Source organism: Pogona vitticeps, chromosome 4, assembly GCF_051106095.1.
Source record: "Pogona vitticeps strain Pit_001003342236 chromosome 4, PviZW2.1, whole genome shotgun sequence".
Taxonomy (NCBI): Eukaryota; Metazoa; Chordata; class Lepidosauria; order Squamata; family Agamidae; genus Pogona; species Pogona vitticeps.
The window spans coordinates 16,980,189-17,008,147 of NC_135786.1; the positions used below are offsets into that span (position 1 = coordinate 16,980,189).

At 40.0% G+C, this 27,959-nt stretch overlaps 2 protein-coding genes across 3 annotated transcripts in view; one reads left to right on the forward strand and one right to left on the reverse strand.

The window, feature by feature from the left end:
- The window catches only part of RTF2 (replication termination factor 2), a 61,638-nt gene that overhangs the window by 9,435 nt on the left and 24,244 nt on the right, over nt 1-27,959 (reverse strand). The window lies entirely within an intron of this gene.
- Nucleotides 1,781-27,940, forward strand: LOC110081091 (putative beta-1,3-galactosyl-O-glycosyl-glycoprotein beta-1,6-N-acetylglucosaminyltransferase 7). 2 transcript variants are annotated; one of them, XM_078392158.1, is made up of 5 exons: nt 1,781-1,823; nt 16,800-16,949; nt 19,982-21,015; nt 23,700-23,795; nt 25,320-27,940. In XM_078392158.1, the coding sequence occupies exons 3-5, from the start codon at nt 20,037-20,039 to the stop codon at nt 25,535-25,537; spliced, it is 1,293 nt and encodes a 430-aa protein (XP_078248284.1). In that variant the 5' UTR covers nt 1,781-1,823; nt 16,800-16,949; nt 19,982-20,036; the 3' UTR covers nt 25,538-27,940. The 2 variants fall into 2 exon arrangements, with proteins under 2 accessions (XP_078248284.1, XP_020653159.1); XM_020797500.3 differs by lacking the exon at nt 1,781-1,823 and adding an exon at nt 12,488-12,861.

Consider the following 27,959-nt stretch of genomic DNA (forward strand, 5'->3'; position numbering starts at 1 on the left):
TACAGGAAGCCAGGCTAGCTTTCCCTTAATGATCAGCTGACTGAATGAAGTTTTTAAATAGGTGATGTGCCTTACTATTTTGATTGTGTTTTTGGAGTTGCTTTTGTTTACTGTATTTTAGTGTGGTATTTGTTTGATCCTTTTAGTATTCGTATTTGTGTACTTACTGTTTTTAGCTTTAAATATTATCTTTAATGATATAAGCCACATTGGGTCCTTGTTAAGCAGAAAGGAGGGGTAAGAAAAACTTTAAGTAAATAATAAATAAATAAATAAATAATGGTAATTAAAAACATAGGCCTGTGTCTTCCACTTAAAGAACAGAGAAGCAGACATGAAGCTCCGAATTAGCTGAGAATGCAAGATTTGCAAACTTTGCCCTAACCCAAAGTATCTGAGTGTCACTCTGCATCAAATTCTGATCTACGGAAACATTGTCTAAATACCAAACAGAAAATTGTCACCAGAAATAACATACTTAAGGAAACTGGCTGTGATAGACTGGGGTGTGTACTCACAAACAAGAACAGCAGCTTTGTCCCTGTGCTACTCCACAGCAGAATATGCTAGTGACACATTGTATAAGTTAGCACATGCCAAATGAGTGGCTACAGCTCTTAATGCACTATCAGGATTATGAACTGGCTGCCTTAAACCTATTTCCATTGAAGAAGTCTATTATTTGACTATTTTGTTCCTCCAAAAGTACATCAGGAAGTGCTAGCAAATAATGAATGAAATAAGGTAATACAGCACCAAATCTATCTACTTCATGAACACCAGCCCCCTTGATCAGTGGTTCCCAATCTTGGGTAACCCAGTTATTCACACACTGCCAGTCCCAGAAGCCCTCACCAGTAGCTGTGCTGGCCAGGGTTCCTAGGAGTTGTAGTCCAAGAACTGGTTACCCAAGGTTGGGAACTCCTGTCCTAAATATCAGACCAGAAGAGGCTAGGCTAAACCTATGGAGAACAAAAACAACACATCTTGATCTTGCCCAATAGATAAATGCTGAAGAGAGTCTCTCACCAGGACAAGACTCTAGCTGGACCATCTAGAAATCACTTAATAAACTTCAAAGAAGAGTAGGAAGATCAAAGAATAATCAAGCAAAATGGGACTACCTGGATAAAGGGCAAATTTTCTGTGACTGTGGAGAAATTCAATCAATGCAGCACATACCGTATGTGCATGCAATTTTATGCCCCACCACATGTACAAAAGAAGATCTAGCAAATGGCCAAGATAACAATATTGAAGTAGCTTGCTTCTTGTTGTTGTTTAGTCATTAAGTCGTGTCCAATTCTTCGTGACCCCCATGGACCAGAGCACACCAGGCCCTCCTGTCTTCCACTGCCTCCCAGAGTTTGGTCAAAAGACTGCTTCTAGTCAAAAATAATTATCTTAATATTTTAATTTAACCTATTATTTCACATATGTCCATGATTTTAAATTGTGCAAGGGTCTGATAAGAATAAAGAAAGCCCATCATCCCTGCAATATCTGCATGCACACCCAGAAATGAAAGCAAAATTTCCTTTTTAAAAACATGTAACCCATTTCTGGCTCTGGACAACTGGTATTCACTGGTGAGAAAATTGAAGGAAAAGAGAAAATAGCACCCAATGGCTCATGTTCAGCTTTATGGTTTCATTTCCCAGCCATCACTCTTCATATTCACCACTACCTTACTGAAGCAACAGGAAACTGTTACAACACAACTTTGAGGCACTGAACGTATATATACTTCAAAACACTTTAGACTGGCAATCCTTTTATGAGGTTGATGAACAAGCCAAGCTGTGCAGATTCACTCTACATTTGTGTTTTTTCTCCATTTCCTGTTGTTTTGTGGTTAAGCTGCATTTTGCGCCCTTGAGAAACAACATTAATCAAACAGGGCAATTACAGAGTCATGAAGTATAACTCCAGGATTTAAATACAGAAGTCAGAGCTTTGGAGACCTTGCATATGAGATTATACATATGACATACAAGTTACATACGACATACAAGTTACATACATACATACAACATTTTGCGTTGACTTACAACCGGAGCTTCAAATTATGATTTAAAAAAGGCAGGGAAAAAAGGGGTGGAATTCAAATTGCTAACTGTTGGTGGTGAAGAGGCTGCTTCTTTGTACAGTGGACCCTCGACTTACAGACGGCTCGACTTACAGACTTTTCGAGTTACAGACTTCTCTGGCCGCAAAATTTAGGTTCGACTTGCAGCCGGAGAATTGACCTACAGACCAGGAAAAAAACAAAATGGAATAAAAATGGAACAAAAACGGCCAGTTACAGGATTAATCAGACTTTTCGACCTGCAGCCACCGTTCCAATACGGATTAATTCCGTAAGTAGAGGGCCCACTGTAGATATTTCGCCCCAGCAGTTAGCGTGTGTGTGATCAGAGGAGGCTTTGGACTGCCTGGTAAGGTAAGGTGTTGCTTTCTTCTTTTTAAAAACTGTTCTGGGTGGGGTTTGCAGCATGATTTTGGGCGGGGGGGTTATGTTTCTTTGCTGTGATGGGTCTTGAAGTTTTTGATTTTTTTTGCTTTTCCCCCCAAGTTTCTGCAGGGTTTGTTTGCTTTTTGGGTCCCCCCCATTCCCGATGGGTTTTGCAGGGTCCGTTTGCTTTTTGGCTTTCTTTCTTCCCATTTCTGATGGGTCTTGCAGGGTTTGTTTGCTTTTTGCTTTGCTTTTTTTGCATTTCCGAAGGGTCTTGCAGTGTTTGTTTGCTTTTTGCTTTGCTTTTTTTTGCATTCCCACAGTATCTTGCAGTGTCTGTTTGCTTTTTGCTTTGTTTTGCATTTCCGAAGGATCTTGCACTGTTTGTTTGCTTTGCTTTTCTTTTCTCCTTAGGCCAGAACAGATTAATCACATCTCCGATGGGTCTTGCAGTGTGGTTTGAGGGTTTCTTTGGTGATTTTTTTCCTTTGGACAGAACGGATTAATTGCATTTCAATGCATTCCTATGAGAAATGGTGCTTCAACCTACGACCATTTCGAGTTATGACCGGAGTTCCAGAACCAATTAATTTTTAAGTCGAGGCACCACTGTACTGGTTTAGCCAACTGGGCACAAGCTGCAACCAGCTAAATTCATATTCCACTGTCAGAACATGTTCTAATTCAGTACACCTGTATATATTTTCTTTGCATAATTTGTTTTGCAAAGTAGTTTTGCACGTTTCCCCTGCTTGGAAATGTCTTTACAGATTAAAGAGAATGGTAAGCAGACTGGGAGTAGCAGAAGCAAAATAAATAAATAAATAAATATTTCCAAGGATAAGTCTGCTTGGCTGTCAACTCCCAGTCCATGATATTTGGAAGCCATGACTAGTAACCATGATACTTTGAGAGGTTTCATCGTGCTGGCTGGAGTTCCCTATTTGCTTCATGACTTGCTTTAAAAATGTTGTTTAAATGAGACGATGAGATTGCCAAAAAGTAGCAAGAGATGAGATTGTGAAAGAAAGAAAAAAGACATTTCCTGCTTCAGCTGTAAACTAATAGTAAGTCAGAATTTTCACAGATCTCAAAAGGATCAATGAGCTAATATATTCCAAATTATCTTGAACAATTTTGCATTAGCTCTCTGGCACTATCAACTACTCAACCAATGCCCAATAAAGGAGAGTTGTATCACACTCAGCACAAGAAACAAAAAGTCTTAAGAGGCAAGAATCTTCCGATTTATTTTTTCATGTCAGTCACAACACCCATCATTCCACTCTGTCTCTGCTGACAAACCTACAAGTCTAAATTCTGGTTCTCCAACATTTCTCGTTAGATTTTTTTTTAAATTACTGATTTCTAAAAAAAATACTTTGCTACTCTATGTAGGCAGCAAAGCTCTTCTATTTTCTAAATGCTTCTCCTGTGTGCTTTTCTGGCTCAGATCTGGGCTCTATTTGTATGCAAGTCTTAAATCAGAAAGACATTTTAGCACATATACATCAGCAACGATTGCAGCTGCTTACAGGTATCAAGAATTTTCCAGCTGCAATGAATTATATAGTCGGGGGGGGGGGAGTGCAGCAAGACTGCACCAAAAGAACTCCAGAAACTGAAACTACTGAGACGGAAGTCTCTGTTAGAGGTATGCACACATGTCCATCATACAATTGCTTTCTCAACTGACAGAAACTTTTCTGACATTGTATACACACCAGAATCATCATGTGGTGTTACTAATATGTCTCCACCAAGTCATACCCAGTTTCTTTTCCTAATCACTACTGTGGAGGTCAGCTACACAAGGGAGACCTAATAGAATCTGAGGTTTTTCGGACAGAGTTGAGCAACAGGAGAGCCTGTGTTAACTTGCAGGTGTTGTGGGACTAAGACTTGTACTGTTTTTCATGCCATGCTTAAGAGGGTGACTGATGTGAACTGGCCTCCAACAGCATCTCATAAGGTACACTGCTTTCTGTATTTCATCCAGCATTTTCTATCTACATGTAAAAGTTGACTTCCGTGCTTTAAGTCAAAAAGCTAGCATAGGGAAATTATATCTATGAAACCAAGACAGGTATAATGTTCAGCCAGGTAAGTTTTACATACTGGGGATGGTGGATGGGTGACATTTGAGTAACAGCTACCTATTCTTGTTATATACCAAACCTACCCATGCATAGGCTGCTTGGGTTCCACAAAGGATATTCAGAAGGTGTCACGTGGCTCGCACAGACCAGACATGTTCAATAAAGCCACAAGATTACTGGTCCTCCCTCTCTTCTGGTACACCCCACACATAGATATGACCAATGTTTACAGAGATATAAAACTTTAAAAAAATTAAACTGGTATACGTACTGTATATACAAAACAGAAAAATTTCTCTAGTTAATAAACCTAATTCAGCTACTGAAGCTATACAATAGCCTGTGAAAACCATAAATGCGCCAACACAAACAAGGCTGTTACAAAAGAGTGTTCAGGAAGCAAGAGAGAAACTGCCAACAACTGCATTCCACATGAAACCCTATTTAACTAGGATGTTTCATGTTTTTCCTTCAGGAAATTTATAAAATATTTTAAAAAAAGGATGAAAAGACCATCATGGTAAACAATTCCTTAATCCACTCTCCCATATGATACTGATAACCTCTCTCCACTGTTAATTCAAGAGGGGGGGGCTCCTAAAGCCCACTGATCCTATATGCAAGTACAGCCTTCTTTGCCTAAGAGTTATGTGAAGGGAATGCATTGCTCCAGGATGTATTTCTGATCTGTGATCAGGCTGCCTTAGAAGTTTGTGGCGTATGCAATAGGGCTGAAGAACAGACAACTATTCACACTGGCCAACTACTCTTCGAATAGAGGGTGCATTCAGAAAGCAGAACTGTCCACTGTCTTCTAGCTCAAAGGAGAAAACTCCTTGAGGAAAGAAAATCAGTTGAGAAGAAAGTGAGTAATATCACTATTCTAACCTTGATCAAAAGCAATGAAATTTGAAGGCACAGTTCTTTCCCGCAGAGCATATTCATATAAGAAGTCTGACTCATCTCAGATAGAAGGCAAGTAAAAGAAAACAATTAGATAGGACTCTTGAACATAAATATAAGTCATTTGGTTATTTTTAAACAATTGTATCTAATAGATTGACGAAGTTCCCAAAAAAGGACATATAACGCAAAGAAGAGTTTTGAGTCTTTTTCCCATGGGTGTCATAGTATATCATGTGTTTCCTCTTCAGCTAAACCCACAGTAAGGACCTTGTGGGTGTTAGGCACTCTTGTGACTGTAGAAAAAACCAAATAAAACAAATGTGCTCAATAGTGACTGTACCCTCATGGTTAGCATAGTGCACATTCTACCCTCTGTTTTGTCAATGTGACTGCATTCACAATCAAAATTCTCTCCAGTTCGTGTCACATTTCAACTTTAAAAACAAAAAGAAAAAAACACAAAAGAACCCCACACACTAACGTTTATAAAATTCATAGTTTGCATGGATGTTAGTCTATTTAGCTGACAGTCACAACCATTGAGTAGGATCTGTGATATTTCACAGAGAAGCCATTTGCGGTGTGTGTGTTTGTGTGCGCGCGCGCATGTGCATTGGTTCATCTTCCCCAAGACTTTTTCATGAAACAGCTGGGGCAGAGGATACCACACCACTTTATGCAATATGCCTCACTGGGACTACAAACCGATACCATAATGTCATGACCATCCTAATGAGGAACAGTAGCATGCAAGGGGGTCTGATCCATTTGCTAAGAACAGCAGTGGTCTGCTGCATTAACTGGTAGAATAGAGTCATCCTTTTTTAGAAAGAGCTACCATTTTACTGATTAGCTACTCAGCAGTAAGGCCCTTGCTGATCTTTGTTCACATGAAGCACATCACTATGGACAGTTATCATGGTGAAAGAGGGAGAAATTCGCCAAGCTTTCTCCATTTGGATCAAAGAGAAAATAATCTAATACAGGGACAGATAGGCCTCAGCCGACTTGCATAAGAAGGTTCAACTTTAGTTAACTAGAGCAACAAAATGAATCAGCCATCAATTCACAATCAAAAGAACTTCCTTATATTGTTCAATGCAGACAATTCACGTATCTGGCTTGCACTCATCAAGTGATGAGATATCAAGTGAGGTAGGCTGGCAGGCGTCACCCACAGCAGGAAAAAAGTCAAAGGCAACTAGCCTTTTAAAAAAAAGGCCACAATAATATGACTAATGGTTGAAGGCAAAACAAGAATTCAGCAGAATAAAAAACTGTTAAACGGCCACTATCTTTTGAATTCACAGCAAAGGTCAGAAATACACTGTTTTCGATATAAAATATTACTAATGTTTGCTTCTTGTGAAAACAGATCTGTAGCTTTTTTAATTTCAAAACTACTAGCACTTCCTTAAAATACCATTTTAGGAATGAGTGTCAAACCACACATTAAAGACAACACATAGTTCTACCTGAAATCATGCTAGTATTTCAGAGATGTGACTAGAACAGACTTTTGTATCTGAGAAATCAAGACTTGCCGGGGGGGGGGGGAAGCTAATGTTTGCATCCAGAAGACCAATTATAAAACAAAGCAAGTAAATTTCAAACTAGATGTGTAAAAAGCTCTTGCTATGGCCTAAGATTTCCAGAAGTATAAGCTGGATTTCGAAGGGGCAGAGGAACTAGAGACTAAATCTAAGACTAATCCAACATGCGCTAGATTATGGAGAAAGTCAGAGAGTTCCAGGAAAACATCTACTTCTGCTTCATTGACTACACAAAAGCCTTTGACTCTGGGGACCACAGCAAACTATGGCAAGTTCTTAAAGAAATGGGAGTGCCTGACCACCTTATCTATCTACTGAGAAATCTATGTGTGGGACAGGAAGCAACAGTTAGAACTGGATATGGAACAACTGATTGGTTCAAAACTGGGAAAGGAGTACAACAAGGCTGTATACTGTCTTCCTGCTTGTTTAACTTACATGCAGAATACATCATGCTGGACTGGATGAATCCAAGCCGGAATTAAGACTGCTGGAAGAAATATCAACAACCTCCGATATGGAGATGATACCACACTGATGGCAGAAAGTGAGGAGGAATTAAAGAACCTCTTAATGAGAGTGAATGAGGACAGCGCAAAAATGGTCTGAAGCTCAACATAAAGATCATGGCCATTGGTCCCATCACCTCCCGGCAAATATAAAGGGAAGATATGGAGGCCCTTCTTGGGCTCCATGATCACTGCAGATGGTGACAGCAGCCATGAAATTAAAAGATGCCTGCTTCTTGGGAGGAAAGCAATGACAAACCTCGACAGCATCTTAAAAAGCAGAGACCCCACCTTGCCGACAAAGGTCCGCATAGTCAAAGCTATGGTTTTTCCAGTAAGAATGTATGGAACTGAGAGCTGGACCATAAAGAAGGCTGACTGCCGAAGAACTGATGCTTTTGAATTGTGGTGCTGGAGGAGACTCTTGAGAGTCCCCTGAACTGCAAGGAGAAGAAACCTATTCATTTTGAAGGAAATCAGCCCTGAGCGCTCACTGGAAGTACAGATCCTGAAGCTGAGGCTCCAAAACTTTGGCCATCTCATGAGAAGAGAAGACTCCCTAGAAAAGACCCTGATGTTGGGAAAGTGTGAGGGCAAGAGGAGACGGGGACGACAGAGGATGAGATGGTTGGACAGTGTCATTGAAGCGACCAACATGAATTTGACCAAACTCTGGGAGGCAGTGGAAGACAGGAGGGCCTGGCGTGCTCTGGTCCATGGGGTCACGAAGAGCCGGACACGACTAAACGACTAAACAACAACAACAAGATTTCCTTGTCTAATTACCGTATTTTTCGCTCTATAAGATGCATTTTCCCCACAAAACCAGGGGGGTGGAAAGTCTGTGCATCTTATGGAGCGAAGAAAACAGATTATTTTTTCCCTGTTTTCTTCTCCTAAAAATCTGGTGAGTCTCATGGAGAGGTGCGTCTTATGGAGTGAAAAATACGGTATGTGTTTTATTCAATGTGGAGTCTGTCAGTCTCAATATTCTTCTCTGTGTGTGCAATGTCCTTCAAAAAGCAGTTACCATACTGATAGGTTGATTGGCAGGAAGGAGGGAACAATAGCCCTATTTAGTCATTATAGATTTGAACACTATCAACAGAATTAGACGGGTGTGCCTAGTCTTTCTCTCTCACACACCCTTTATCATTGCTTTTTCCAGGAAGGCAAAGATAATTCTGAAGAGGAGAGGTCCCTGCCTGCCTATCGATTCTACACATACAGCCATGGCCCAAAAATATTGGCACCCTTGCAATTCTGTCAGAAAATGCAACCCTTTTCTCAGAAAATTGTTGCAGTTGCAAATGTTTTGGTACTCACATGTTCATTTCTTTGGTTTGTGTTGGAACCACACACACACACGCACACACACACACACGTGTACACACACACACACACACACACACAAACCAGAAGTAAAGTCAAATCTGATATAATCCCACACAGAAACCCAAAAATGAACTGGCCAAAATTACTGGCACCCTTAACTTAATATTTGGTAGCACCCCCGTTGGAAAAAATAACTGAAACCAATCACTTCCTGTAACCAGGAATTTTGGACCACTCTTCTTTTGCAAACTGCCCCAGGGCCTTCAGATCTGAAGGATGGTGGTACTGAGACGGAGGTACTGAGGGTGGGTCCCCCCACAGTTGGGGATTTGGGAAACTCCCTCTCCTTTGGGGGGGGTGACTCTGCCCACCAGGGATGGGGTCCGCAGTCTGGGGATCCATCTGGACCCGGCGCTCACTATGGAATCCCAGGTGGCGTTGGTGGTCCGCACCACCTTTTTTACCTTAGGCGGATAGCACAGCTGCGGCCCTACCTTGATGTGGGGGCACTCACTACCTTGGTGCATGCGCTCGTAATCTCAAGATTAGACCACTGCAACGCGTTCTACGTGGGGCTACCTTTGAGGCTGCTGCGGAAACTACAGGTGGCGCAGAATGCGGTGGCCAGGTTACTTAGTGGAGGGAAAAAATACCAACACATTTTACCCACACTGGCCGCACTGCATTGGCTGCCCATCCGATTCCGCATCGACTTCAAAGTGTTGATGCTCACGTACAAAGCCCTAAACGGTTTAGGGCCTCGATACTTGGCAGAACGCCTACCCCCACCAAGGTCTACCCATGTCATTCGTGCGAGGCAGGAGGTGAGGCTGAGGAGCCTGATGCCGAGAGAGGCCTGGAGGGAAAAGACAAGAAATCGGCCCTTCTCGGGGATGGCTCCTCGCCTCTGGAACAATCTACCTCCTGAGATTCACGGGGCTCCCTCTCTGGGTATCTTTAAGAATCAATTAAAGACATGGATGTTTCGGCAGGCCTTCCCATCAAATAATTCCTGACGCCTTTCCTTTCCTCTTTCTTTATTTTTATTGTTTCTCTCACTCTGTGTATTGCTTTTATTATTTAAATTGTTTATATATTTTCATTGTATTTTTATGATTGTTAGCCGCCTAGAGTGGTCTTGACCCGATCAGATAGGCGGGATATAAATGAAATAAATAAATAAAATAAAGGATGCCTTCTTCCAACTGCTGTTTTGAGATCTCTCCACAGGTGTTCTATGGGATTCAGATCTGGACTCGTTGCTGGCCATTTCAGAACTCTCGAGCGCTTTATTTGTAACCATTTCTGTGTGCTTTTTGAAGTGTGTTTTGGGTTACTGTCCTGCTGGAAGACCCATGACCTCTGGTGGAGACACAGCTTTCTGACACTGGGCACTATGTTGTGCCCCCAAATTCTTTGATGATCATCAGATTTCATGATACCATTCACACAGTCAAGGCATCCAGTGCCAGAAGCAGCAAAACATCTTTGAACCTCCACCATGTTTGACTATAGGGACTGTGTTCTTTTCTTTGAATGCCTCATTTCTTTTTCTGTAAACAGTGCCATGATGTCCTTGACCAAAAAGTTCTAATTTTGTCTCATCTGTCCACAGTACATTCTCCCAGAAGGACTGTGGTTTTGTCACATAAGTTCTGGCATACCCCAGTCTTGCTTTTTATGCCTCTGTGTTAGCAGTTGTGTCCTCCTGGGTCTCCTGTCATAGCATCCCTTTTCATTCAGATGGTGACAGATAGTCAAGCTTACACTGTTGTACCCTGTGTCTGCAGATCAGCTTGTTTGGAAGTTAATCTGAGTTCTATATTCACCATTCAAATAACACTTTGTTGTAATTTTTCAGTAATTTTGCTCTTCTGTCCATGTCCAGGGAGGTTAGCTACAATGCCATGGGCTGTAAACCTCTTGATGATATTGTGCAGTGGACACAGGAACATTAAGATCTCTGGAGACGGACTTGTAGCCTTGAGATTGTCGAAGTTTTTCCACAATTTTTTCTCTCAAATCCACAAACAACTCTTTAAATTTCATTCTTTTGTCCATGCCCAGTGTCACACACAACACAAAGGTTGAGTCAACTTTTCTCCATCCTAACTGGTTGTGTGATCACTATATTGGCCACACCTCTTACTTGCGACAGGTGTGTCTAAATACAAAATAAAGGAACATCACATGCTTGAAAAGCAGTTATTTCTTACAATTTAGACAGAGTGTCAATAATTTTAGCCATTGCATTTTTGGGTTTGTGTGTGGGATTGTATCAGACTTGACTTTTCTTCTCTGGTTTTTTTTTGTGTGTGTGTGTTGTTCCTAAGCAAACCAAAGAAATGAACATGTGAATACTAAAACATTTGCAACTGCAACAATTTTCTGAGAGAAGGGTTGCATTTTTCTGACAGAATTGCAAGGGTGCCAATATTTTTGGCCATGACTGTAAGAGTCCTGGAAAATCTGGATTCTTGCTCCAGAGCAGCACAAACCTCTCCTCTTAAAACTTGTCACTGACTTCATGGCAAAAGCAATATGGGGGAAAATCTGGATGTTCCTCTCTATGTTGGCAATACTGGATTCTGTAACGACTGAGTAAGTCTAACTGGGGCATTAAACTTGTAACTTCATGAACAGGGCTTCATGCATGTTCCCAGCAGTTAAAGTAGCGAGAAAGACCCCAAGTTCAGCAACTGTTTCATCATGCAGTTGATTGCTCTGCTGGAAAATAAAATAAAATAAATCTTATTCTATGAGTGCAAAGTTCCTCATGGCACGAGAATGGCTACGTTTATAATTTCATATCTCTGCTCCACTTAACACACCACAAAAAAGATCATAAATGACTGTAGATTTCCCTGAATAGCTCTGCTGCAACTGTGGATTTTGTACTATGACGTTACTAAATTTGTTACCGTATTTTTCTGTGTATAAGATGATACTTTTGTCTAAATCTTTAAATTAAAAATGGTCTTATATACAGAAGTAAGGAAGGGGGGAGGGATCAAAGCACTTTGATCCCTGCTTTCCCCCTCCACTTTTTTGCGAGGAAAGTGCTTTCGCCCTCTACTTTCTTCACAAGAAATTGGAGGGGGGAAGCAGGAATCATCAAAGCACTTTGATTCCTACTTTACCCTTCCATTTTCTTGTGAAGAAAATAGAGGGCGAAAGCACTTTCCTTGCAAAAAAGTGGAGGGAGAAAGCAGGAATCAAAGCACTTTGATACCTGTCTTCCCCATCCACTTTCTTGCAAAGAAAGAAATTGGGGTTAGAAAAGTGATGTGTGTGTCTTATGCATGGGGGTATTATCCATGAAAAAATACGGTACCTTAAACTTCAAAGAGAGCACTGTTAGTTAATAACTAAAGCCTCCATATGCTAAAAATATATAATAACCAAAAGAAGAAATAAAATGATTTTGATAGGGAAAAAGACACTAAAGCAGATTTCTCATTCTGATTCATCATTCCCCCCCCCCATACTTGTCTGGCCATTTTAAAATACATTCCTACACTGCTCGTACATGCATCTTATCATGTGGAAAGTTTCAGCAATGAGAGAGTTAAAAAAAGGACAAGATTTTTTTGCACTGTTCACAGTACTCTGCCACAAGCCTAGAGGTTCAAACCAACCCAAGACTATTTATAATCAACAGCAAAGCAGTATTTGCAAATCTCATTTAGAAAGTCTGGTTTCACTCCCTTAAAAGGCTGTTAGAAGTACTGGGAATTTTTTTTAGAAAAAACACTAGCTATTTTTAATTACCCAGAATATTATTGCTGCTGAATTCTCAAAACAAAGGACTTAAGTGGTTAAGGGAAACAAACCCACGAATACAACCATTTTGAGTTAAATATTAACTCCTTGCATGTGACAGAGACCGGCATAAGAAAGGGACGGAGTTTAGTCTGAGCTCGCCTGAAGGGCAATGGATCTTAAGAATGCTTTCCCTCAGTTCTCAAAACTGTCTGCAAGTGCTCTGTCTTTCCTGTACCTGGGTGAGTTTTTGAATTTGAATTTTTTTTAAAGCTACAATATGCTGTAAGATCAGTGTAATTTATGATACAATCTTGTCATTGATTTAGAAGGAATTCCCACTGAACACCAACTAATTTACTTCTGAGTATATACAAGTACATATTTCACAGCAGAAAACCAAACTGCTTTACATTGAACTATGCCCTATTCATTTTCAGCCAAAAATGTTTTATTAAATAAAATGTTTAAATTGTTTTCTATTAGGTATTTCCTAAAAAGTTAAGTAGAAAGAAAAAAACTTCTGGTTCATTTTTATGTCGAAATGTTGATGATTCAAACAATCTATTAAACAATCCACGTCGGTAAATTCCCTTTAGCTGCATAAATACATCGTAAAAATAAACACAAACAAGAATTGGGGCTCATTTAGTGACATGTCTGAATAAGTGGGTTGTAGTCCATGAAAGCTCACACTGAAACAGGTCGGTTCAGTCTTGAAAATACCATCATTCTTCTGTTCTTGAAGAAGTCTATAAACATGGCTACTTTTATGAAAAAGGATACAATAATGTATTCTTATTTGTGATTACATATGTTCGGTGACAACCCCCCTGCATCTCATAGCATTACTGTTTCCCTTTATTTTTTGATTATAATATTTTTAAAAGGGCTTCAGTTGAAAAAGAAAACTAGCGAGCACTGCCAGCTGTCATTTTTGTACTAGTCAGTGTATTTTGCAGTTTTTGTTCAGCCAGGAAGTGTCAGCAGTTCTCTAATTCGTATAATGTTTTTTAATGAAATGAGGGCTTTTGGTCACACCAAAAATCTGCTTCAAAGAACAGGTAGCCACTTTCATAGCAAGAAAGGGCACTAATGTCACCTGTTCCTAAGCTGAAAAATCAAGCTTACTGTAAAACACTTTCCAGTTGTAATATCTTCCTGCTCTAATAAAACACTGATATCTAGTTTTCACTAGTGGGTGTACGGTTTGACACACTTGGCTCAGAGCTGTGGATAGTTTCTTCACCTACATTATGTGGCATAGTTTGTAAAGGAAACTGAGGCATGGAAAATCTTGCCTGGGGCCAGACAGTTTGTGTCTGTGTCCCTTCTGGTCTCTCTAAGCTTTATGATCTTCTCGTTTATGGTCAAAACATTTGATTGTGGTCACCAAGCTATGACAGAGCCATAGCCATTTCCCCATGTCCCTGCTTTCTAAAATATGCAATCAGTACATTTGAATTCTGGGCTTTAAAAGGAAATCCCTCAATTGACGACTATGGGATCCCCTCAAACTATTCCAAAACTCTTGGGCACTGTTAGAGCCAATTCCAGTTCACATACCACTTGGAAACTTGGGATTTGGATGTAAGGAGCTCATCACACAGTTTGACAGACCGGTAATCCATGGTAAATTACTGTAGTGGAAAGGAGGATTTGTGCATGTGAGTATATTCACCAAAATATGATTTGGTATAATGTCTGAACTGAGCCGCTATGTACATGAGTGGTCAAAAACACAATAAACACATGACAATTTTCTTTGTAAAGATGACCTTCATTTAGGAGATACTGTACATAATGCATGACCTGGCTCTAAAAACCATCATGACTGCTATTAGGAAGTGAAACAGAAAATCTGGATATGGTAACATATTACCATTTACCAGAAACACATGAAGATGGCTTTAAGCTATCAAGACCACTATTTCCTTCTAGTAAGCAAGAACATTGCTCACTTTTAACTGGCAGTGGCACTCCACCGTTTTGTGCAGAAACCCTTTCCAGCTTCACTATCTAACACCCTGAAGAGGAGAGGCTAGAGGTCAATCTGGGACTTTCTGCTTATAAAGCACATGCTTTAACAGTGAGCTTTGCCCATTTCCCCATTAGCTATTAATACAAACACTAGCATTACAACACACAATCTTCTTCGAAGATTGCATACAAAGAACTGTAATGCATCTCTACACCACTTAGACCTTCTTGAAGAGTTCACTTCCCTGAAAATTTCCACCCACTCTGATGCTATCAGCTGTTGTGTTTGCCTGCCTTACAGTGCAAATTGATGTCAGAAATGTTCCTTTTACACAGCATTTAGAATAAAGAAATGACTGCTATAGTAAACATATAAAATTATACCCACAAATTCTCTAAAATTGAATAAGGAAGCTGAAGTATTAAAATGTTTGCATAGTTCATTTGCATTTGTCATGTCAATGTGGATGCAAGGACAATGGCAGTGTCTGCCAAGGTGTTAAGTGAAATTGGCAATGGCTAACACCGAGATTCTAGATATGACAACCTTATCACATGCTTCAGGATTGTAACACCCAGGAGTAACTAACTGCCCACTGCATGCTTGGTAAACTATCTTTAGTTGATCAATGTCCCTATTTTGCTTTTGGAGGGCTGGTGATACCTTCTAAAAACTCTGCATACCTTCAGACTATCATTCACTGCATTTGTTGAAGTTAAATTTCTGACCATATACACATTGTTTCTTGCAGAAATGTAGTGATTCAATCTGCATCAGTGTGGAGGTATCATGCAGCATGCATCTTGTCCATTTCATATGTTTACTTATTTTAAGCTGCTGGTGATATGCCCTAGGGGATATTGGTTCCCAATCTTGGGCAAACAAGATGTTGTTGGACCACAACTCCCAAAATACTTCACCACCAGCTGTGCTGGAAGTTGCAGTCCAAGAACACCTGGATTGCCCAAGGTTAGGAATCACTGCCCTAGGATAATTCCCCCATCCCAATTTTTTATGCAAAGGAACAAAAACCTCTTTGCTTTTAAATCAGCACAGAACAACCTTTGAAGCAATCAAATTGGGGTGTTCCTTCCAACACAGCAAGCTGGAAATGTAACCTTTCTGGACTATAAGCCTCTGAATTCCCCCTGCTTCCTTTAGCTCTATACGTTCCATACAAACAGAAATGTGATAAGCAGAGAAGTGTCTCTCTGTTTCCATCTGAAATGTTAGATGGCATTCACCATGATGTAGTTGGTGGCAATGCACAAGTGAAAGGGTTGTACAGTACTCTGTTTACTGCTCTGATGTGACCTTGAATGTAGCTATCGTGGTTTCTCCATATAAAAGTCCCTCTTTATGTGCTCCTCTTGACCATCTTAGAAAAAAGCAAGTTTTTAAAGGTTATAGCCAATCCTGCAAATTATCCAACTGATGAAGAATTCTGCTTTGGATTCACAGGAGATATGCTGAGATTCACATGTTTTGAACTACATAGAATATTTTGACCAGAGTGGTAATATTTTGATCAGAGAAATGATGGTCACAAATGCAAGAAATTCTAGTTACTTTGGGGTATATGTTGCAGTGTATCTGGAGTGGGCAAGAGACAATTTAGAACACAAACTACTTTCTGTTATGCTTATCAGAAAATAGCTCATGGGGGGGGGGGGACTTCACTGAAGTGCAGGATTTGCTGTCCCTTACTGTACTACTCATGCAGTTCACCGTGATAAAGCTTTTATGCCACTAACCTCAGATCTGCCTAATTCAGAGCGATTCTGCCATTTCTTTTTCAATGACTCGATCATCGCTACCCAGCATTTCTGACTCTGCGACACAGAGAGTGCCACTTACTGTAAACCCGCCCCCTTGTCACACCGGTAACTCTCACTGCAGTGTACATAATGTCCATTATGCAATCTATTCTTGGCTTTGTTTGTCATTTGGCAGCAGACAGCAATCTCAGAGCATGCCTGTTTCTGTTTTGCTCAAAAAAATCTTGCGTCCACCTTTTGCAGACTTCCTCCTCCTCCCTGTGCTCGCTTTCACAGCATCAAAAGCACTGAACATTTCCATGAAGGCTCACATTAAGACAATGCTTGCACTATAAGCATGTTTACACAGTAAGCCTATCCCCTAGGAGCCTTTAGGCAAATACTATTCTATGGGGATTGGTTTCCTGATTTTTTTTTAAAGGCCTGCACAGGGGCAGTCCTGCCAGAGAACAGCGTGACTGAGGAAGAGACAGGAGAAAGCAGCAAAATGGATGCATCTTCTGTCGAGCACTCCACAGGAAGAATTTCAACAAAATGAAGCGGGAAAGAGACAGGCTTCGGGGGCATACTGGTAAGAACAAGAAGATTTTCCAATAACTCTGCTTTTGCATGTATTTCTTTTTTGTCTGTTGCCCTTTGAATGCTTTCAATGAGAACGGGTATGCCGCTAGAAATATATGTAACTGATTTAAATGAGAGCTTAGATTTTAAAGATTACAAAAAAGCCCATGGACAGAATTGGTAGCTGTACATATCACTCGGCTGGCAGTATACTATGCTCCTATTTTAAGCCACAAGTAATTTAATCATTCTCAGCTGCAGAAAACCAACAATATTCCTGATTTCAAATGTTAGCCCCCTCCCAACAAGCTGAATAAAGTTTCCAAGTATTTGCCAAAGCCAAAGTAAAATCAGCATTGAATTTTCTCACAAAATATTTTACCTGATCACTGTTTCTGTTAAATCGCTTTTCTGTTGTTGCATATACTTAGCATCAAAAGGCTCAAGGAAGGAGATTTCACTTCTGAGCTCTAAGGAAATATATTGCTGCATTGAGAAGCTTAGGATATTTCAACAAAGCAACGTTTGTGTAATAACAAGTTCAGGAAGGTAAAAATGTACAACGGTAAACAATTTTGCTAAAATTGGTTTGGAAACAGTAACCTTAAAGAATATTGTAAGGCCAAGCCATGCTGCTAAGATCAGAATTTTATATTAGCAGGAGAAACATTAATGGTTCTCAACATACAATTTTATTTTTAAAGTTAGTATTTAAAGTTAATATTCCTTGTCTCATGCTAGTTACAGTAACATAAATAACAAGAGAAAATGTAACAGTCTTGATTCACAGTTTATTAGAACCAGGACACAACCTATGGGCTTTTCTGTCACCTCAAAGTCTCAATTTGCTAAAAAATGAATGGCAGTCCAATCTTAACTCTGCTTGTATATAAGTTTTACACATAATGGGGGAGCATGGATGAACACACTAGCCTTTTCTCACTTAACATTCTATTTGCCCTCTAAAACAGTGGTCCCCAACCTTGGGCCTCCAGATGTTCTTTGACTACAACTCCCAGAAGCCTTCACCACCACCTCTGCTGGCCAGGATTTCTGGGAGTTGAAGTCCAAGAACATCTGGAGGCCCAAGGTTGGGGACCACTGCTCTAAAAGGAGGGAGGGACAGACAGAGAGAGAGAGAGAGAGAGAGAGAGAGAGAACTGTCCATAAAGGGGAGCCTCTTACATATATGGCATATATATAAATTTCCTTGAAATGCTATTAGATTCTAATAGCCTCAGGAAAGCCTCCATGGATAGAGGATGCCCTTCTACAGATTGCTGTGATCAACATGTAGAGAACAAGTAAGAATAAGGGAAGGACAGGTGTCAGCTCTCTTGTTCCTAGTCCTCTATCATATAGAGTTTACACTTATGAAAAATAATTTAATAGAGCTTTAGTCTTGCTTATGGCAGATCCATGAAGATCAACGCAACAAGTCCCCCAGTTTCAACAGGATACAGTGGTGCCTCGCTTACTGACGATAATCCGTTCCAGGAAAATCGCCGTTAAGCGAAAACATCGTAAAGCAAAAATAAAAACCCCATTGAAACGCACTGAAACCCGTTCAATGCGTTCCAATGGGGTAAAAACTCACCGTCCAGCGAAGATCCTCCATACAGCGGCCATTTTCGCTGCCTGTATAGCGAGGAATCCGTCCCTAAACACACCGGGGAGCCATTTTAATTACCCGGTGGCCATTTTGAAACCGCCAATCAGCTGTTCTAAAAACATCATTTTGCGAAGAATCGGTTCCCGAAGCAGGGAACCGATCATCGCAAAGTGAAATTCCCCCATTTAGACCATCGTTTTGTGATTGCAATTGCGATCGCAAAAACTGTCGTAAAGCAGATTTGTTGTAACGTGGGGCAATCGTTAAGCGAGGCACCACTGTATCTATGTACAACTAAGTCTGAATACAACCCAAACTATTAGAAGTTGTTTTATTCTTTCTGAACAGAAGTATTTAAGTAGCATAGATCAAATACATGGAGCATGCGTACAGAATAACCTATAATGTCAGGATCCAAAGACACTGCACCGTATAACCAAGAAGGAATTGCATTTTGTCTTGACCTCCAAAATCACTGAATAATGATATGCATCATAGAGTAGTAGATTACATATGATGTGCATTTAATATAGAGGAATTGGCTGAAGAAAGCAGTGTCATGATTTCTGGGTCCAACTAAAAAGTGTATGCATGCTAGTTTAGAAGATGATGATTTAGCCTTTGCCTAACCCTTATTGAGGGTGTATGGAGTCGACAGGCCTTCTTAAAAAAGTAGAAGCACTGCTGAATCACACTACACTACAAATGACAGACATGACAACAGATCCTGACACCTGATGAAATGAGTTTCAGTGCTTATGCCAAACAAAAAATGATAAATCTTTAAAGTACTGCAAGACGGTTGTCTTCTTTTTGATGGAACAGACTAACATGGCTACCCACACCCCACCCCAGTAACTGTGTCAGTATTATCACTGGTGTGTTTGTTCAGTTTTCCCCACTGTTGCAACTGCTGTTCTCTCTTAATGATTGCACCCTCTCCTCTCTTTAGTCCACACCTCTTGGCACTTTCCTCTTTACCTCTTTCACTCCCATGGTTACTGGGCAAGAGAGAAAGGTGCCAGGAGCAATAGAATAAGGAAGGTAAAGTGCAGGTGACAACATCTCTCTCCCATGTACTCTTAACAGTCAAGAGATGAGAATTCTTCTTAGGCAAACAGAATGAGTACATGAGAAAAACACACTACTATCACCATCAAGTCTGCCTAGCCAAGAATAGAAAGAAATGGTTTTGAGCTGGGGCTAGAAAAAAACCTCAAACCTGACATCCAGAATCACACCATAAAAACAACAAAATTGTTCTTAAGGCATAGTTAAACCTGTCTTTCAGAAAGCCTATGGTCACATAATGAAATTTCACAATAGGCTCTTCCAAGAAAATGATTTTCTTCACTCTAACCAGATGAATCATTGTAACTTCAGAATTGAGTTCAAATGTCTTTTATTTCCTCTTTTTCTTGCTCATATAGAACCGACACAATTTCACTGAACTATGGTTGAAAGAATACTTCTGGCGAGCAGAAGATGAACCTTCTCGAGAAAGCAAAATCAGTTTTTTTAGTTTGCGTTGTGGGTTGCATCTTCATCTTTGCTTTTATCTATGTAAAAAATATAGTTTCCAAGGAAGGTAACGAACAAAAACTTTTCTCAGAATTACCAGAGTGCAGCAATTACCCTGATGAACTTTGCTCAGCCCTCTTTCAAGGGAAAAGTGCTGCTCCTCAAGTGGGCCAGCTGTGCCAGCAGCTTGTTCACAAACAAGAAATGTCTATTTGCACACAAACTCCTTGCAACTGCTCAGCACTTCAAAAGAAACTTCACTTTATTACAAACTCACTGTCCAAAGAAGAAGGGAACTTCTCCTTGGCATACATCATCACCATTCACAAAGAACTTGATATGTTTGTAAGGTTACTCAGAGCTATTTATGTGCCGCAGAATATTTATTGTATACACATTGATGAGAAGTCGTCAACGGATTACAAGGCGTCTGTGCAAACCCTGGTTAATTGCTTTGAAAACATTTTTATCGCATCAAAGAGAGAGACTGTTGTTTATGCAGGATTTTCCAGATTGCAAGCAGATATCAACTGTATGAAGGACTTGATTGAATCAAAAAATCAATGGAATTATGTTATTAATCTATGTGGCCAGGATTATCCCATCAAAACTAACAAGGAACTTATACAATATATTAAAAGTAAATGGAATGGTAAAAATATGACTCCAGGAATTGTTCAACCTCCACATATGAAACAACGAACACATATGAGTTACAAAGAATATGTACATTCAGGAAAATCTTACGTGTATCCAACTAAGCAAATTAAAAGTGAGCCACCCCATAATTTGACCATATATTTTGGGGGTGCTTACTATGTACTCACACGAAAATTTGTAGAGTTTACATTGACTGATATACGTGCAAAAGATCTGCTTGAATGGTCAAAGGACACCTATAGTCCAGATGAGCACTACTGGGTCACCCTGAACCGCCTGCCAGGTAAGCAGTACTGAATACACAACTCCAGGAAGGTCTCTTTTTGGGGACTAACACATTCTATTTGTCAACAATGTTTTCCCATCATTTGAACATATAGGAAAATAGGAAAGCCACAATGTGTGTGGGGAACTGGAGGTACAATTTCAGGAGATTTATCCAGGAGAAGGAACAAATTCTACAGCAATTTCACAGTGGCTGGGTTCACCATTAGCAGTGATTGTAGCACACTTTAGTTTTCCTCTTGCAGCAGATTTTTCTTTGCTTGTCTGCTTTTGCACTGTCACTGAAAAAAAATGTGTTGGTAGCCTGGACACCATTCTGTTTTCTAGTTTCATTCTAGGACACCGCAGTGGAGAGGCAGTCATGCTTATGATGTAGCCAAAACGGTGGGGAAATTTTGTAAACAAGTGTATAAATAATTGTGCCATTCTATTTCTAGGAGGTTCAAGAGAACTAAAATAGCAAAATGTTTTTTAGGAAAAAAATCTGAGAAATCTTGGGTCAGAGTTTGTTTTTGTTCTTCATGGTTCAGCACCTTCCCTGAGGACTTTGATGGTGAGCGGACCTTTGAGATACATTTGGCCTCTCCGAGATGTTTAGAACATAGCTCCATTCCTTTAGGCCTCATAATGGGTATAAAGGATTGCAGTGCTGTCTGTCTCTAGAAAAAAAGGCTGGGGTTGTGCCATAATTTCTCCTCTAATTTATTCGCAAAGGCTTTCACGGCCGGGATCTAATGGTTGTTCTGTGTTTTTTGGGCTCTTTGGCCGTGTTCTGAAGGTTGTTCTTCCTATCGTTTCCCCAGTCTCTGTGGCAGGCAACAACCATCTCCTCTAATTTCTCAGAAGCTTCATTTCCTATTAAAAGTACTTCAAATTTTCTCCCCGGTCACAAGAGATATTTAGAAATTCTTTAGGCTACATCTTTGCACTTACTATAATATGTCAAGGTGGCTAAGGGTGCTCTCCATCCATCCATCCATCCATCCACCCACCCATCCACCCACCCACCCATCTAATTTATACCTCGCCTTTCTCCTCAACGGGACACAATGCATGCAATATTAAAAAACAAAAAAACATAAAAACTGGAAGCGGAGGGAGGAAACAAGCAAACAACAAAACAATACAGCAGTCGAAGTCAGACAATAACTAAGAAAAAGCCTGCCTGAAGACAAAAGCCTTTGCTGGCCTGCAGAAGGACAGCAAAGAGGGGGCCAGTCTGACTTCCTGTGGGAGAGAATTCTATATTTCATCATTACTCTGCAGTTTCCCTGGATGCCCACACTTCCTGATCAGAACAGGTCTTGCAGGATGATTCAAGACAATACAGCCACATCATAAGCAGGAGAAGCAAAATAATACTGAACCTCTTTTCTCTTCCTTTGCAATTCTTATCGAAGGCATTATCTTTTCATCAAACTGACTTGGAATTGTTGCAGTTCTCATTGAAGAAATTTTAGCCATAGCTCTATTAAAATGTTAGCAAAAAGTGCCATTTATTAAGAAAGATAAGTCCTATATCAGGATTGTTCCTGACTCCACACAAACTGTTGAATTTTAAAAGGAAGCTAAAGAAGGTTTTCTACACCCATTTCAAGAGCCTGTTTGAATTTGGTCACAATAGAAAACTCTTCAATCTCCTTACTGGCCATTTATGATTGACTGCCCACTTCTGGAAATTATTTCATTGTGTGCCCTAGACCTTTTGCAGGAGATAAATGTGATGCTCCTTTTTCTCCTTCTCAGAAGCAGGGCTGGCCCGTCTCTGCCTCCTTTGACAGCTAATCACTCCAACAAGGAGGCAGGACAGTGATCCTTCTCACTCAGCTGAAGACTGGTGGGCTGGTGGAGGAGGCGGGGATGGGTCAGCTGAGTTCCTGCCTGGATTGGAGTACCAGATAAGAAGCATCCTAGCAGCTTGAGAAGTCTGGAGAGGGAGGGAGGGAGGAGTGTGCAGCACCTCTGGTGCCTAGCTTACGGATTGGCACGAAGCATGATGAAGTGCTTCATGCCAATCTCTACTTAGGACTCATATCATTTCCCTTGACGGTGCACTGAGGAACTCTCCCATCTCTGCTAAAGTAAAGTAACCATAGCTGGCCATTTCTGATTCACAGAATGTAAGGTAAAGGTAAAGGTTGCCCCTGGCGTTTAGTCCAGTCGTGTTCAACTCTAGGGCGCGGTGCTCATCTCTGTTTCCAACCAACAGACTGAGCGTTTTGTCCAAAGACAGTTTCCGTGATCACGTGGCCAGCATGACTAGACACGGAATGCCATTACCTTCCCACCGTGGTGGTACCTATTTATCTACTTGCATTTACATGCTTTCAAACTGCTAGGTTGGCAGGAGCTGGGACAAGCTCAGTCCATCGCGTGGATTCGATCTTACGACTGCCTGGTCTTCTGACCTTGCAGTACAGAGGTTTCTGCAGTTTAACCTGCAGCACCACCATGTCCCTGTCATAGAATGTAAGCTAAACCCCAAACTCAAACTACGGAACAATACTTTGGTAAAAAGGATTAGAATCAATTATTAGTCTGCTTTGTGAGTTACAAAAATAAAAGGAATATCCCCTTTGCCGACTATTAGCCAAAGTGAAAGGCTGCCTATAAATTCAAGCATGAACACATATGTTTCTTGGAGGAGAAACAGAGATACATTTCTTTTGCCTTTGTTATTAGATGCTCCAGGCTCTACGCCAGATTTGGAATGGGAAGGAAACATACGAGCGATCAAGTGGAGAGATCAAGAAGGGAAAGCCCATGATGGTTGTAAAGGTAAAATACAGTACAGTAGTTGAATTCAGCATGAGGTTCAAGATACACTGCCGAACCCTAGGGATGCATAACCATTCACAAAGCACTGAAAAAACACACATAGGCAACAGGTTTTTTTGCTGCAATGTGCTAGCAATAGTAGTAGTAGTTTATCTAAATTTCCGACCTTTTCTCAAAGGATTTCAAATCTGCTTTCATGGATTTCTCACCCGTACTTCATACTCCATGAACAACAGTTCCATATGATCATGTCCAAGACCACCCAGTGAGCACCATAGCTAACTAAGAATTTAAATATGGGTGTCTCAATTCCTGTTTTGATATGCTGACTAACTACTACATTAGTTATTAGCATGAGTATAGCTCTACGTCATCATGTCTGCCTAGTCAGGACCTAAATGTTCAAAGCACAATGACATTTTTGCCCCCACTGCTACAAATGCATTATAGGATGCATTTGTAGCAGTACACAAATGCATTACACTCAGGAAAAGGACATTACCAATGCAGTTAACAAGGGAACAATATCCCATGTCTTAACATGAAAAAGCCAAGAAAACTTGAAGAATAAATGTGATATAATGGTTAGTGGGCTGGACTGAGGCTTTGAGTTCAAAGTCCCAATGAGCTATGCAACTCTCTGGTTGACTTTGAAACAGACACTGTTTTTTAACTTGACTTATCTATCTTACTAACTGTTGTGAATAAACAGTAGGGAGGAGGAGAGCCATTAGAGAAATGGTGGAATCTAAATGTAGCAAATAAACTGAATGCACTTATGCAATGTTTTGAATACATTAAAATGCCTGATGTTGTCCGAATGGGACCTTCTACACACTGCAACTTCCCATTGCTTGCCATTCTATACACATTTACCTTGGAATGAACTCAATGGGATTTAAATCAAGTAAAAGTAAACGGGATGGCATGGTTAAAACACCATGATGCATTGCATAAACATATGTTTTACACATGCATATGGGAGATTTTACTATCTTGGACTTTGATTTATAACTGCAGTGGCAATAGGGAACACTTTTTATTTGAGAACACATCAATATCAACCTTACCGGAGACCCACCCACACCCACACCCATATGCAGTAGCACAAACAGGTATTCACTCTTTTTCACTTGTATACACATCTTTTCAAACTTTGTACTGCACCAACTTGTTTGGATCTTCAGCAGAGAACACCAAGATAAAATACAATGAGGTACAGTAATGGAATAATGTCCTATGTTACTTCCACTGCCAACCACACTGTGATCTTATGTGCCTCTCTAAGAAAAGCCATCCCTACTCGATATAGCCCAAGAGATGGCACTGGAATAGATCAAAAGGAATTGGCAGCCAGAACATATAGCTATCCTAGAGGCATATCAAGCATTAGAATAGAGCATCCTATTATGTGTGATTTAAACCATGAATGTACCCTTCCCCAACCTTTAATATATAACATCCAATTCACTTCCTTGAACACAGCCAGAGAGGAATTGTTCATTTATGATTTTTCTTTTGCAGGTCATTATGTCAGAGACATTTGTGTATATGGCCTTGGAGATTTAAAGTGGATTGCTGAATCTCCACACCTGTTTGCCAACAAATTTGAGCCAGCAACATACCCACTTGTTATGGAATGCTTAGAGAGGCACCACCGGCTTAAAGTACTCCAGCAAGCTGAAGTCCCACTGGAAGCACACTGGCATTTACAAGATCAGGAACCTGGACAGCTGAATTAATTCCAGCCAATATTTGAGGACAAAGCAGAACAAAAGAAAATCTGTTTTTAAAAATATAAATAAATGAACATTGTACATTTCAAAGTATACAGACTTCTGGAATCTGGACAACACAGTACTGTATTCTGTATCTAGTGATATTTTTAAAAGAGACTCTTAACAGACTGAACAGCCAACGTGTACTAAAATCTGGAATCTTTACCAACCCTGATATTTCCAGGTTATCTCCACGAAAACAGGGATGCAATGTTCAGCTAATTGGCTGAACTATTAAAAAGTATTGTATCTCTCTTTAAACCAATCAGCACCTTTTAAAATGTTTTAACAGTATTTTTTTTAATATGAGTACTTACAAAATCCTTATTTGTACAGCATCACAGCAGAGACACTTAAATATTTTGCACAAGATGGACTACCTTTTTGATTCTTTCTTAGATAAATGTTATTTTAAAACAAAGAAATAAATCCAAAATTAGTCATTCTCAGGGTAGACATACTGAAATTAAGACGAATAAAGTTAGCTGCATTGTTGAACTGCACTATGGTTTTCAACATGTGTGTTCTAAATATGACCAAATCCAGATCTAGCACAAAGTGTTTCTTTCTAAAATGACTTTCCCCAGGCACATTTATGCAGACTTACCTTATTTAATCAACCAGAACTCATCCTTTTCTTTAACAGGATGACAGAATACTATTTTGACCCAAATGCAAGTAATCTCCATGAAGTTGCATGCACAACAGTGACGCAACACAATATACATTATACACAATATACAATATACACTGTAAGATTCATATATTACTGACTGAGGCATCTGTGATAAAATTTAGTACAGGTCGTGATTCATAAGGAAGGAAAAATTATGAAATCTTCTGCAGCAAAAATGGGCTTAAAGATTAAATGGAGTCAAATAATGGCAAATGTATGGCATTACTTTATATTCTAGTGAAATGTCAAGAATTCATTTTTGAACTCAAAGTTTAAAAGAGGTCTTATAGGGACAGTAACATCTTATAACCAACAAGACAGAGAAACAAGTGGCCATGCTGCCATTACAGGCATCTGGGGGCAAGTGTGTAAGCCCTTGATTTTTGTTTTTATTAAAGTAAATGCTTCTCACTGACTTCTCTTGTTGATATGGGCTGTCAAGTCACGTCTGACTTATGATGACCCTATGAAAGAGTGATCTCAAAAATGTCCTGTCCTCAACAGCCTTGCTCAGCTCTTACAAAACTCAAACCTGTGACTTCCTTTAGGGAGTAAGTCCATCTGGGATTGGGTCTTTCTCTTTTCCTTCCATTTTTCCCCAGCATTGTTGTCTTTTCCAGAGAATTCTGCTTTCTCATGATGTGTCCAAAGTAGGACAACCTCAGCTTCAACATTTTTGCCTCCAGAGATAGTTCAGGCCTGACTTGATCTAGGACCCACCTGTTTGTCTTTCTGGCAGTCCAGGGTACCCACAAAGCTCTTCTCCAGCAACATATTTCAAACAAATTAATTTTTTTCCTGTCACTTTTCTTAACCGTCCAGCTTTCACACCCATGCAGGGTAATCAGGAAGACAACAGTGTGGGTGATCTTGGCCTCCAGTTAGTTACACATTCTTACACTTGATTATTTTTTCTAATTCCTTCATTGCTACCTTTCCTAACCACAGTCTTCTGATTTCTTGGCTGCTATATCCATTTGTATTGAACCAAGGTATACAAAATCTAAAAGGCTGCTGGAAACATATCTGAATAGTGAGGTGGACGAAACATGCAATCAGGACTGGTCCAAGAACTTCTGCTGTTTCAAACAAAGAATGAGAGAGCAACACCTTCTTCATTTCCACACATAGAAGATTTGACTGGCAGATGATCTTTGCTTCTCAATACTGGCAATGGAATACAGTAGTGCACCCTACTACTATAGTCAAATGGAATGTTTGAAAATGTACAAAAATTGTGAGGGCTCCCATTACTTAAGCTGAGAATAGATCTCTTTATTTTTATGAACACAGAGAATACAGTGCGCCCATGGGTTTTAGGTGTGTGAGTGTATTTTTTGCTTTTTAATTTAGTACAAACATTTCAAAATAGGGATGGACAGCCAGAACCTCACAGCATCACAAAATAATTTTTATAATTAGTAAAGATGTAATATATATATATAAATGTTAAAAGGCAATTGAGTTCCATGTTTCAATGCTATACAGTATTTGTTTGCAATTACAATATGTGCTGCATAATTGAGGTCCTATTATACTATTATGTCCCTTGTCTGTGGTTTTATTTGATTTTTATTATTGGTTTTGTCATGTATATTGTGCTATCTTAACTTTCCTGCTACCCAAAGTAGTGGCCTTGTCACAGTTGGGCGGGATAAAAATATAAATAAATAAATCTGGCCAGATATGCAGTCATGTTGAGTGGCAAAA

Bases quoted from the DNA above. Each gene is read 5' to 3' on its own strand.
- LOC110081091 (XM_078392158.1), top strand. From the start codon at position 20,037: ATGAACCTTCTCGAGAAAGCAAAATCAGTTTTTTTAGTTTGCGTTGTG. The intron at 21,016-23,699 runs GTAAGCAGTACT...CTTTGTTATTAG, and splicing joins CACCCTGAACCGCCTGCCAG to ATGCTCCAGGCTCTACGCCA. The intron at 23,796-25,319 runs GTAAAATACAGT...TTTCTTTTGCAG, and splicing joins AGCCCATGATGGTTGTAAAG to GTCATTATGTCAGAGACATT.